This window comes from Somniosus microcephalus, chromosome 23 (assembly GCF_052327205.1).
Source record: "Somniosus microcephalus isolate GS21.2 chromosome 23, FLI_Smic_1.0, whole genome shotgun sequence".
Classification (NCBI taxonomy): Eukaryota; Metazoa; Chordata; class Chondrichthyes; order Squaliformes; family Somniosidae; genus Somniosus; species Somniosus microcephalus.
The window spans coordinates 64,916,055-64,929,345 of record NC_141009.1 but is presented as its reverse complement, the minus strand read 5'-3'; the positions used below and the strand labels follow the sequence as shown (position 1 = coordinate 64,929,345).

Sequence of the window (13,291 nt, the reverse complement as noted above, 5' to 3'; positions counted from 1 at the left end):
ACCTTCTTGCCCAATCACTTAACCGGTCTATATCCCTTTGCAGCCTCTTTGCATCCTCCTCACACCTTACTGCCCCACCTAGCTTTGAATCATCAGTAAACTTGAATATATTACACTCGGTCCCTTCATCTAAGTCATTAATATAGATTGTGAATAGCTGAGGCCCCAACACTGATCCTTGCGGTACCCAACAAGTTACATCCTGCCAACCTGAAAATGACCCGTTTATTCCTATTCTCTGTTTTCTGTCCTTTAACCAATAGAAACATAGAAACATAGAAGATAGGAGCAGGAGTAGGCCATTCGGCCCTTCGAGCCTGCTCCGCCATTCAATGAGATCATGGCTGATCATCCAAATTCAGTACCCTGTCCCTGCCTTCTCCCCATATCCCTTGATCCCTTTAGCCTTAAGAAATATATCCAACTCTTTCTTGAATATATTTAATGAACTGGCTTCCACCGCCCTCTGTGGCAGAGAATTCCACAGGTTCACCACTCTCTGGGTGAAGAAATTCCTCCTCATTTCAGTCCTAAATGGCTTACCCCTTATCCTTAGACTATGACCCCTGGTTCTGGACTCCCTGACCATCGAGTACATCGTTCCAGCATCTAGTCTGTCTAGGCCTGACAGAATTTTATAAGTTTCGATGAGATCCCCTCTCAATCGTCTAAACTCCAGTGAGTATAAGCCCAATCGACACAATCTCTCCTCATACGTCATTCCTGCCATCCCAGGTATCAGCCTGGTGAATCTTCGCTGCACTCCTTCCATGGCAAGAACGTCCTTCCTCAGGTAAGGCGACCAAAACTGCACACAATACTCAAGGTGCGGTCTCACCAAGGCCCTGTACAACTGTAGCAAGACATCCTTGTTCCTGTACTCGAACCCTCTTGCTACGAAGGCCAACATACCATTTGCCTTCTTAACCGCCTGCTGCACCTGCATGCTTACCTTCAGCGACTGGTGCACAAGAACACCCAGGTCTCTTTGCACTTCCCCTTCTCCCAATCTATTGCCATTCAAATAATAATCTGCCTTCCTGTTTTTGCCACCAAAGTGGATAACCTCACATTTATCCACATTATAGTGCATTTGACATGTTTCTGCCCAATCACCCAACCTGTCCAAATCGTGCTGGAGTTTCACGACATCCTCCTCACAGCTTACCCTCCCACCCAGCTTTGTGTCATCTCCAAATTTGGAGATATTACATCCAATTCCCTCGTCCAGATCATTAATATATATTGTGAACAGCTGGGGTCCTAGGACCGATCCTTGCGGTACCCCACTAGTCACTGCCTGCCACTCGGAAAATGACCCGTTTATTCCAACTCTTTGCTTTCTGTCCGCCAACCAGTTCTCTATCCAAGTCAATACCTTGCCCCCAATCCTCTATCCAGGCTAATATATCACCTCCCAATCCCATGAGCCTTTATCTTGTGTAACAACCTTTCATGTGGCACCTTATCAAATGCCTTCTGAAAACCAAATACACCACATCCACTGGTTCCCCCTTATCTACCCTGCTAGTAATACCCTCAAACACAATTTTCCTTTCATAAATCCATGTTGACTCTGCCTAATCATATTGTGATTTTCTAAACGCCCTGTTACCATGTCCTTAATAATAGATTCTAGCATTTTCCCTACTCCTGATGTCAGGCTATAAAAAATAATAAGGGGAAAAAGTCTCTGGTGGGCGTAGCCTACAGGCCCCCGAACAGTAGCAATACTGTTGGGCAGAGTATAAATCAACAAATAATGGAGGCCTGTAAAAAAGGTACAGTAATAGTCATGGGTGATTTTAATCTCCATATTGATTGGTCAAATCAAATTGGCCATGGTAGCCTTGAGGAGGAGTTCATAGAGTGTATCCAGGATGGTTTCCAAAGCAGTGTATAATGGAACCAACCAGGGAGCAGGCTATCTTGGATCTGGTACTGTGTAATGAGACAGAATTAATAAATTATCTCATAGTAAAGGATCCTCTAGGTAAGAGTGATCATAACATGGTTGAATTTCAAATTCAGTTGGCGGGTGAGAAAGTTGTATCTCAAACCAGTGTCTTGACCTTAAACAAAGGCAATTACAGTGGCATGAGGGCAGAACTGGCTAAAGTGGACTGGAAAAATAAATGAAAAGGTAAGACAGTTGAAATGCAGTGGCGGACATATTAAGGAGATATTTCATAACTCTCAACAGAAATATATTCCAGTGAGAAAGAAAGATTTTAAGAGAAGGGAGTACCATCCATGGCTAACTAAGGAAGTAAAGGATGGTATCAAATTGAAAATGAAGGCATACAATGTTGTCAAGATTGGTGGGAGACCAGAGGATTGGGAAATATTTAAAAACCAGCAAAGGATGACTAAAAAAATAATGAGAGCGAAGATGAATTTTGAGAGTAAACTGGCAAGAAACATTAAAACAGATAGTAAGAGCTTCTACAGGTATATAAAAAGTAAGTGAGCAGCTAAAGTAAACATTGGTCCCTTAGAGGATGAGAATGGAGAATTAATAATGGGGAACGGGGAAATGGCAGGGACTCTGAACAAATATTTTGTATCTGTCTTCACGGTAGAAAACACTAACAACATCCCAATAATGGATAATCAAGGGGCCACAGGGAGGGGGGAACTAAAGACAATCACTATCACTAAGGAAAAGTACTTGGTAAAATAATGGGACTAAAAGACGACAAGTCCCCTGGACCAGATGGCCTGCATCCCAGGGTCTTAAAAGAAGTGGCTGCAGAGATAGTGGATGCATTGGTTGCAATATACCAAAATTCCCTGGCCTCTGGAGAGGTCCCAGCGGATTTGAAAACTGCAAATGTAACACCCCTGTTTAAGAAAGGAGGGAGACAGAAAGCAGGGAACTATAGACCAGTTAGCCTAACATCTGTCGTTGGGAAAATGCTGGAGTCCTTCATTAAGGAAGCGATAGCAGGGCATTTGGAAAATCATAATGCAGTCAAGCAGAGTCAGCATGGTTTTATGAAAGGGAAATCATGTTTAACAAATTTGCTGGAGTTCTTTGAGGATGTAACGAGCAGGGTAGATAAAGGTGAGCCAGTGGATGTGGTGTATTTGGATTTCCAGAAGGCATTCGATAAGGTGCCACATAAAAGGCTACTGCATAAGATAAGAGCTCATGGAGTTGGGGGTAATATATTAGCATGAATAGAGAATTGGCTAACTAACAGAAAGCAGAGTCGGGATAAATGGGTCATTTTCCGGTTGGCAAACAGTAACTAGTGGGGTGCCACAAGGATCGGTGCTGGGGCCTCAACTATTTACAATCTACATTAATGACTTGGATGAAGGGACCGCGTGTAATGTAGCCAAGTTTGCAGATGATACAAAGATGGGTGGGAAAGCAAGTTGTGCAGAGGACTCAAAGAATCTGCAAAGGGATATAGACAGGCTAAGTGAGTGGGCAAACATTTGGCAGATGGAGTATGATGTGGGAAAGTGCGAGGTTATCCACTTTGGCTGGAAAAATAAAAAAGCACGTTATTATTTAAATAGAGAGAGATTACAAAATACTACAGTTCAGAGGGACCTAGGGGTCCTTGTGCATGAAACACAAAAAGTTAGCATGCTAATCAAAAAGGCAAATGGAATGTTGGCCTTTATTGCAAGGGGGTTGGAGTATAAAAGCAGGGAAGCCCTGCTGCAACTGTACAGGGTATTGGTGAGACCACACCTTGAGTACTGCGTACAGTTTTGGTCTCCTTATTTAAGGAAGGATATACTTGCATTGGAGGCAATTCAGAGACGATTCACTAGGTTAATTCCAGAGATGAGGGGGTTGACTTATGAAAGGTTGAGCAGGGTGGGCCTATACTCATTGGAATTTAGAAGAATGAGAGGTGATTTTATTAAATCATATAAGATACTGAGGGGGCTCGACAAGGTAGGTGCAGAGAGGATGTTTCCCCTCGTGGGGAAATCTAGAACTCGGGGGCATAGTTTCACAATAAAGGGTCTGTAGGAACGGAGGTTCCTAATGAAAAGACTGAGTTCGACTCAGGCAATTAAACAACGAACTTTAATGGAACAAAACAGGTTTAAACTGGAAACTGCTGGGATACATCGAATACAGGTCTGTTCTCTCTCAAGGCTCCACGAGGACTGCTGGGCTGGTCCGATGGCGGACGTCATGACGTCATCACGTTCCTCCCGCCATTGGGGGATCACGTGACGAATGGCATGACGTCATCACGTTAAGACCGCGCTGTAAAGGTAACTAGGCAGAGTATAGTTAAACAGTGTAATTAAAGGTACAGACACAGGCTATAACTACATTGCTGTTAAAGGAATTATGTACAACTGCTTTGAGTCCTCTGGTGGCTCCGCCACAGGTCTCCCTTTTAGAACTGCGATGAGGAGGAATTTCTTCTCTCAGAGGGTCGTAAATCTGTGGAATTCTCTGCCCCAGAGAGCCGTGGAGGCTGGGTCATTAAATACATTTAAGGTGGAGATAGACAGATTTTTGCAACATAACGGAGGGAGTGAAGGGGTATGAGGAGTTGGCAGGGAAGTGGCTTTGAGCCCAAGATCAGCCATGATCTTATTGAATGGCGGAGCAGGCTCGAGCGGCCAAGTGGCCTATTCCTGCTCCTATTTCTTATGTTCTTATGTTCTTATGTAACTGGCCTTTAATTCCCTGTTTTCTTACTCCCTCCTTTCTTGAATAGCAGGGTTACATTTGCTACCTTTTAATCCACAGGGACCATTCTAGAATCTATGGAATTTTGGAAGATCACAGCCAATGCATCCACTATCTCTGCAGCCACCTCGTTTAGAACCCTAGGATGTAGGCCTCAGGTCCAGAGGATTTGTTGGCTTTTAGTCCCATTAGTTTCTCCAGTACTTTGTCTTTACTAATATTAATTACTTTAAGTTCCTCACCCTCAATAGACCCTTGGTTCCCCACAATTTCCGGTATGTTCTTTGTGTCTTCTATTGTGAAGACAGACACAAAATATTTGTTTAACATCTCTGCCATTTCCTTATTCCCCATTATAATTTCTCCTGTCTCTGCCTCTAAGGGATGTTTACTTTCGCCAATCTCTCCCTTTTTACATACTTGTAAAATCTCTTACAATCTGTTTTTATATTTCTTGCTAGTTTACTCTCATATTCTATTTTTTCCCTCTTGATCAATTTCTTTGTCATCCTTTGCTGATTTTTTAAAACCCTCCCAATCCTCAGACTTACTATTCTTTTTGGCAACATTGGCCTCGTCTTTTAATTTAATACTATGCTTAATTTCTCTACTTAGCCATGGTTTACCACTTTTCCAGTGGAGTTTTTATTCCTCAAGGGAATGTATATTCGTTGAGAATTATGAATTATTTCTATAAATGTTTGCCATTGCTTATCTACCATCATATCTTTTAATCTAATTTCCCAATCTATCTTAGACAACTCATGCCTCATACCTCCTTATTGGCTTTGTTTAAATTTAAGACCCTAGTTTCGGACTTAACCACGCCACTCTCAAACTTAATATGAAACTCTATCATATTATGATCACTCTTCCCCAGAGGATCCTATAGTATAAGATTACTAATTAACCCTGTCTCATTACATTATACTAAACAGAGTGACTGCTGCCAATGAACCAGATGCTGTGCAGATGCATTCTGCGCATAAATCAAGGAGAAAGCTCTGTGTGAAGGGAAAGGAATAGAAAAAATAATAAAAATGGACATTTGCTGAGTTCTGCTGGTGCAGGAGGCCACTTGGTAATTGACTCTCTCATTCCCAGAGAAGATGGAGAGCTCTCTCTCTCTCACCTCAGAAATGCAGTGAGGCGTGGAAATAGCCGGAAAGCTGTGGCTTTTTAAAAAAAAAAAGAAAATATAGAGTTTTTCACTTTTATTTAACTCGGATTTTTTTTTTAAATGTTGGTCTAAAAATTCAGTTGTTAGCGCCAGCCGCTAGTGCCTTAGGAGGAGAAGTGGGGCGCTAAGCAGCTAGCGCCCGGGCGCGGCATGATCTGCGTCTCTCGTGAACTTCACTCAAGATTTAGCGGCGGCGCAAAACCGCAGCACCGGCTCAGCTGCGCGCGCAGATCCTGACGTCATTTCATGGTGCAACGCCCTTGGTACGCCCCGAACCGGAACTTCAGTGGCGCCGCCCTTCTGTGCGCCTGGCGCCCCCAGCGACTGGTAGAGGGGAACAGTTCCCAGTCGCTGCGGGGCGCGGGGGGCACTAATTAAAGGGAACTCCTCCTGCATTATAAGTGGCAGCCATTTTGTTCCACTCCTTCTGTGTGAGAGACGGATATTTGGAGAGAGACAAAGGGAGAGAGCTTTCTGGTTTGACTCAGTGCTCACACAGGTACTTCTGGCTTCAGGCCAGAGCTTTGCACTTGGATTTAACTTTCAGCCATAGCCTTGAGTTGCCACATATAATGGGGGCTGCCATGGGTGGAAACGTTGGCTTACTGCATTGCATTCAAAGGGCTCAGAGATGCTGTGAGAGAGTGCCAGTCATGGCCAGATGGAGAAGGGCCAACAGGAGGCCTTACCCACCCAGGGTATACCACCAGCAGTTCTCATATCTGAACATGTCTGAGGAGCAGTGTGTTTGGAGGCTGCGATTCAGAAGGGAGGTTGTCACTGAGATCTGCCACCTGCTTCGCAGAGATTTGCAGCCACAGCTGAGGAGCAGGACGTCTCTGTCGGTGGCAGTGAAGGTGACGGTGGCTCTCAACTTCTATGCCACCGGCTCCTTCCAATCCACTACTGGGGACATTGCCAACATCTCCCAGTTCGCGGTACATTTCAGAAGGAGACGTCAGTTTATCTCCTTCCCCATGATCCTGGACAAGCAGCAAGAGCGTGCAATGGTATTTGCAGTATTAGCGGGCTTCCCCATGGTCCAGGGCGCCACTGACTGCACACATGTGGCTTTGCGGGCACGTCTAAAGAATGCCGAGGATTACCACAACCGGAAGGGCTACCATTCGCTCAACGTGCAGTTGGTGTATGACCACAGGCAGCTCATACTAGCTGTCAATGCCCGCTTTCCAGGCAGCAGCCACGATGCCTTCATCCTGCGCCAGACTTCTGTGGCAGACATTTTCGAAGCCCAGGCTCACCCACGAGGATGGCTTCTCGGGGACAAAGGCTATCCTTTGTGCACCTGGCTGATGACCCCGCTCCGTGCGCCCAGCACCCCTGCTGAAGAGCAATACAATGACAGCCATCAAGCAACCAGGAACATTATTGAGCACACAATCGGCGTGCTCAAACAATGGTTCCGCTGTCTGGATCGTTCCGGGGAAGCCCTACAGTACTCGCCTGAGCGAGTCTCCCATTTCATTGTAGTGTGCTGCATGCTGCACAACCTGGCTATCCTCAGGACTCAGCCACTGCCAGCAGACATTGGAGGACCACCAGAGGAGGAGGAGGAAGAGGAGCACCAAGATGGGAGGGAGGCACAAAGTGCAAGGGCCGTCCGTCGGCGGCTTATTGCAACTCGGTTCTAGGCCCCCTCTCAGGGAATGGCTTGTGCCAATGAAAGAAGATGAATGGAGCCGCTCCGCAAGCCTTCAGCCGGTCAAGGCAACAAATAGTTCAAAAAGCAAACATGGACAATGCGATTAAAGAAAATTTTTTACTGTGCAAACTCTCTGCCCTTCCCGCATGACAAACTAATTCAGAGAAACCCCCCAAAAAACAGTCAGAGACATAACTGGCTCTCACAACCTACAGAAAATGAAAAAAGCAGTTAAACAAAAATGACCATGATCCTCGGCCTTTATAAAAAACAAACAACAATCTGGGCCTTCATATATCCAAAAACATAACAGTCTCGGCCTTCATATATCAAAAAACCTTCTCGGCCTCATATATAAAAAAAACATTTGGCCACAACGTCTACTTTTTCCCCTGCGAGGGTGATCCGCCTCGCTTCCGCGAGTGGCCCCTTCCCGCCCTGCAGCTCCTCCTCAATGGGACCCCAGTGGCTACAGCAAGGCTGGGGGAAGGCTGCTGAGGGTCAGATGGTGAGACGGCAGATGCCCTTGGGGGACGGCCTGGACCAGCTCTGGGCCTGGAGGGCCCGGCTGCTGACTGCTCCAACTCTGCTTGGGCGGCAGCAGTCTGTCCTACGGGTGGTGGCAGCTGCAGTGGAGGAGTGACAGTGTTGGCTGCAGGAATGCTGCCAACCTGACAGAGCACAGGCACTCCCTGGTCGGCTGATACACTGGCACTCGCACGGGCCAGCACTGCAGCATGCGCAGCAATCTGCTGAAGCACAGACTGCTTGGCTGCTGCGGCGCGGCGAGGGCCCCGTCGATGCCTGGCCGATCCAGCGAGGGTGGCAGCAGTTAGTTCCCGTGTGGCCCTGGTCTGTGTCTGCATCACACCAGCCAGTGACTGCACGGCACGACTGAGCACTTGGCTGGAAGCCGCCTGTGATGCAGCAAAGTCCTGCTGGCTCCTAACCTGTGCTGCCGCGAAGTCCTGCAGACTCCTGGCCTGTGCTGCCCCGAATTCCTGTACACTCCTTGCCAGTGACTCTATGGAGTCAGACATCCTTGCCACTGCAGCCATGAGCTCAGTGTGCCTGCGCTCAGCCTGGGCGCCCATTTCAGCAAGGAGCCGCACCTCCTCTGCGCTCACCGTAGCAGGACTCGAGGCCAGACTCTCCCTCCGGGGAGAAGGCCGCCGAGCTTCCCCACCCCTCCCATGTTGCTGCAGCCCGCTGGGCCTCGGAGCTTCACTCTCCTCAGACCCTTGCCCCCTGCTCCCCTCCAGGGAAGACATGTCCCCATCATGGCCATGGGCTGCCTCGGCTGAGGGTGTCACTGATGGGCCGGCTTACTTTTTCTCCTCCTCAATTTCAGAATCAGACACAGTGCCAGCTTGAGGGCCCGCCTCCTCACCTGGCGATTCAGCATCTGAAAGCAGGAAGGCACAAGAGTTGCTTTAGAGTGAGGACAGGGCAGCAGCGAGGAAGGCATGAGTGCTGCTATGCACTGCATTGGTTCGATAGTGGCAAAGGATGCTGGTGTGAGGCGCAAGTGGAAAGAGAGAGGTCAAAAAGGTGATGACCTTACCATTGCTGCCCAGAACAGGATCGGCATCTCCACTGGCGACGGGGCCAATCAGCCAGCCTGCCATAATGCGCTCCACACGCTGCTCCAGGTCGCTGAGCTGTTTGAGGTCAGGACGGCCTCCCCCGGTCTGTCGCTGCTGCCTGCGGTTGTGGGCCAGCTTGCCCTGCAAGAGAAAGGAACGCCTCTAGGTACAGTGTCAAGCCCTGATCTTGCCTGCACTGCCTCCCATGGTGGACTAGCCCTGACAGTGTCAAGCCCTGATCTTGCCTGCACTGCCTCCCATGGTGGAATAGCCCTGACAGTGTCAAGCCCTGATCTTGCCTGCACTGCCTCCCATGGTGGAATAGCCCTGACAGTGTCAAGCCCTCATCTTGCCTGCACTGCCTCCCATGGTGGAATAGCCCTGACAGTGTCAAGCCCTCATCTTGCCTGCACTGCCTCCCATGGTGGAATAGCCCTGACAGTGTCAAGCCCTGATTGTGCCTGCACTGCCTCCCATGGTGGAATAGCCCTGACAGTGTCAAGCCCTGATCTTGCCTGCACTGCCTCCCATGGTGGAATAGCCCTGACAGTGTGTAAAGTGCTGAATGTGCAAGTGATTTTCATGAGAGTCCCATAGCTGCTGGATGAGGGCTAGGCATTGGGGCTTTCAGGTCCCTTTGGCCACAAAATGAGGTGCACATGCAGGGATGAGGAGGATACTGGAAAGGGTACTCACCCTGACAACCCGAGTGAGGTCGTTGAACTTTTTTCTGCATTGCACAGGAGTCCTGGCAACCATGCTGTTGGAGGTCACCCTGTTTGCCATCTCCCTCCAGGCTTTTCTATACTCGTTGGGCAGCGGCCTCCTGCCACCTTCAGGGAAGAGGACAAGTCACCTGCGTTCCACTGCGCCAACCAGTACCTTCAGGGCACCCTCGCTGAAGTGCTGCGCTCGCTCCCTGGCCTTCTCCATAGTCGTGGGCGTTGAACTGTTGAAGCAGCTATGTTCAGGCCTTGATTCAGGGCTGCAGTGTGCAGGGCGTGGCAGCCAAACAAATCCACCCTCCTCCTTTAAGAGCTGACCGGCGCCAGTGTGTCTGCCTTCAATCAGCAACTCGCCGCACCTGCGCTGCGCCCGCCCTCGGTGGTAGCACCCCAGCTCGCCGGCTTAGCGCCTTATGATAGTCGTGCATCGCCTGCTTTAGCGCAGCAGCAACCTCTTGGGGCGATGCAACTGAATATCGGCGAAGGTGGCGCTAAGTTGCGCCGGGCGCTAAATTTAGCGAACGCCCGGCTGTAGCGCCCCAAACATGGCGATACTGAATTTCTAGGCCGTTAACTTTCATAAGCCGATAGAAACACGAATTCAACTTTTAACTTTAATTTTATTTTCCCGACGCGGCTCCGTTTAGCAGCAGCAATCTCTTTTCCCCAGTTAGTGAACAAGCCAAAAAAAAACTGGAACCGTGCATGCGCAACTATTTTATTTCGTTGGCAGCAGCCGCATCCTATACTAAAACTAAAATAGCCTTGCTCCCTAGTTTCTTCCTCAACATATTGTTCTAGAACGTGTATTATATGATTAGGAGACACAGTCACAATTTCTACTGGAACCGACTCTGGTGGAACATCACTTACCCTTCAGGGCTCATCTGGTGTCCTCTCTGATTCATCTTACTCTTTTTATGATGTCAGAATAGTTTCCTCATGATATCATAAAACAATTCAACTGCATGTTTCAAAATTGCATTCAGTAATGGTCCAACTGGGCCCAACACCCAGGGATGGTCTCTCACCGGTCCTTTGGAAGCATGGTTAGAGCTTTGCCAGGTTTTTATCTCCTGTATGTATCATACTCAACATTTCATGTGTCCACCTTACTGCCGGGAGTGACAGGAATGGTAAGGAGTTATTTTCCTGGAGAAATGGAGATTTATCCACAAGCATTTCTTTATTAAAAAAAACTTGAGCGTGTCTTTCTGTCATTGAGTGTAGGTGATATTATCAGGGTGAGGAGGGACAATGCATGGGAGATGTTTTAACCTCAACAGTGTGAAGTAGCTGGACACAGCGGAAAATAATTTCATGTTCAATATCTCTCCTTGATTTGTGCTGATGCCAGGTTAGGGCAGGAATTCCTCAGTGATTCCACCCAGTATATAATTAACTGAGGCTATTTATACAAAATACTAAAATCATCAACCTAAACTGCCTGATTTTTAAAAGGGGTCATTTTTCCTCCAAGTTATATGTGTGATTACCTGATGGTGATGTATCAGTCCTCTGGTGCTTCAGTGGGAGATGTTTCCAAGTTCTCTGGAGCTTCAGTGGGAGATGTTTCCAAGTTCTCTGGAGCTTCAGTGGGAGATGTTTCCAAGTCCTCTGGAGCTTCAGTGGGAGATGTTTCCAAGTCCTCTGGTGCTTCAGTGGGAGATGTTTCCAAGTCCTCTGGAGCTTCAGTGGGAGATGTTTCCAAGTTCTCTGGAGCTTCAGTGGGAGATGTTTCCAAGTCCTCTGGAGCTTCAGTGGGAGATGTTTCCAAGTTCTCTGGAGCTTCAGTGGGAGATGTTTCCAAGTTCTCTGGTGCTTCAGTGGGAGATGTTTCCAAGTCCTCTGGAGCTTCAGTGGGAGATGTTTCCAAGTTCTCTGGTGCTTCAGTGGGAGATGTTTCCAAGTTCTCTGGTGCTTCAGTGGGAGATGTTTCCAAGTTCTCTCGTGGTTCAGAGGGAGATGTTTCCAAGTTCTCTCGTGGTTCAGTGGGAGATGTTTCCAAGTTCTCTCGTGGTTCAGAGGGAGATGTTTCCAAGTTCTCTCGTGGTTCAGTGGGAGATGTTTCCAAGTTCTCTCGTGGTTCAGAGGGAGTTGTTTCCAAGTTCTCTCGTGGTTCAGAGGGAGATGTTTCCAAGTTCTCTGGTGGTTCAGAGGGAGATGTTTCCAAGTTCTCTGGTGGTTCAGAGGGAGATGTTTCCAAGTTCTCTGGTGGTTCAGTGGGAGATGTTTCCAAGTTCTCTCGTGGTTCAGAGGGAGATGTTTCCAAGTTCTCTGGTGGTTCAGAGGGAGATGTTTCCAAGTTCTCTGGTGGTTCAGTGGGAGATGTTTCCAAGTTCTCTGGTGGTTCAGTGGGAGATGCTTCCAAGTTCTCTGGTGGTTCAGTGGGAGATGTTTCCAAGTTCTCTGGTGGTTGAGCGGGTGATGTGAGCAATGAACCTGTTCCTTGCTGGTTTTGTGGGCCCTGTACTGAAGCTCTAGCCTTACATGGGCAATAAGTCCCAGTCATTATCTCACACAGGCATTGTGGCTGAAATTCTTGTGACGGGGACATCCTAGTCTGTGGGCAGGCTAATGATCCATTTGGAATCCCTCCCTGAGAAAGTCCTCCAGTTCCTCGGCTCTCCAGGCAATATCTCATTTGACCTGCCTCAGAATTGTCAGGGCCCTGAGGTGCTGATGTTCCTTGATTGCCCTGGGCAGTGCCTGTCTGGCTGCCTTGGCTGTCCGGCTGAGCTCCCTGGGACTGATTGGCTGTTATGGCTTGGGCAGCTAATGAAGGTCTTGTTCCAGTTCCTTGACGGGCTTGCAAGGCTTGATCCAGAGTTCGCTGCTCCGCTGGGGTTGGGATGTGTATTCCCACACATTCCAGTCCAGATTGCACCATAGTCCTTGCTTGGTACTGAGCGAGCAGGGTTTGAAATTGTTGGCTGCCATGAGGGAAATATTTCTCTTTCATTAAATGGCGCCGAGGCGGGTGGAGGGGGGCTCTCCCACGATAAGCGGGTTTACGGGATATCAAATTGCCCGCCTCGTGCGTCCCCACATTTGCCCGTATCACAGTTAAGAAATGGCCATTGCTATCTACACTTACTTTTGGCCAGTGGGACCGGAACGGGATTGATGAGCCCATCATGTTCGCTGCAAGGACAGTGTCTTTATTCCCAAAGATCGCCTCAGCAACAAGCAGCAAGTTGAGGACTGCTGACTGGCAGTGGTGCCAATGCTGTTGTCATGGGCACTGTAAGCTGGTTGCTTAGTAACTGCTTGACACTGACAGTAAGAAAGGTGTTGTGCCTTGAGGCTCCTAAACATCCAACAATTAGCAACAGACTGCATCAAGAGGATGAATACTAAGAAATACAGTCTCTTCGCCCCAGAACCACATTATATACCTGGGTAAGTGACACTCTCAGACTGTGAATAGAAGCACTTCAACGGGGTATAAAACAATAAACT

General features: G+C 48.1%; 1 protein-coding gene across 1 annotated transcript in view; it reads right to left on the bottom strand.

Moving 5' to 3' along the window:
• Window positions 1-13,014, bottom strand: part of LOC147101921 (uncharacterized) — a 94,041-nt gene extending 81,027 nt beyond the window's left edge. The window contains exon 1 of the mRNA XM_085965997.1: window positions 11,326-13,014. Coding sequence (XP_085822123.1) covers window positions 11,340-12,968 — 1,629 coding nt within the window. The 5' untranslated portion in view covers window positions 12,969-13,014 and the 3' untranslated portion in view covers window positions 11,326-11,339. The remainder of the gene's footprint in view (window positions 1-11,325) is intronic.
• Between the last annotated feature and the right edge of the window lie 277 nt (window positions 13,015-13,291).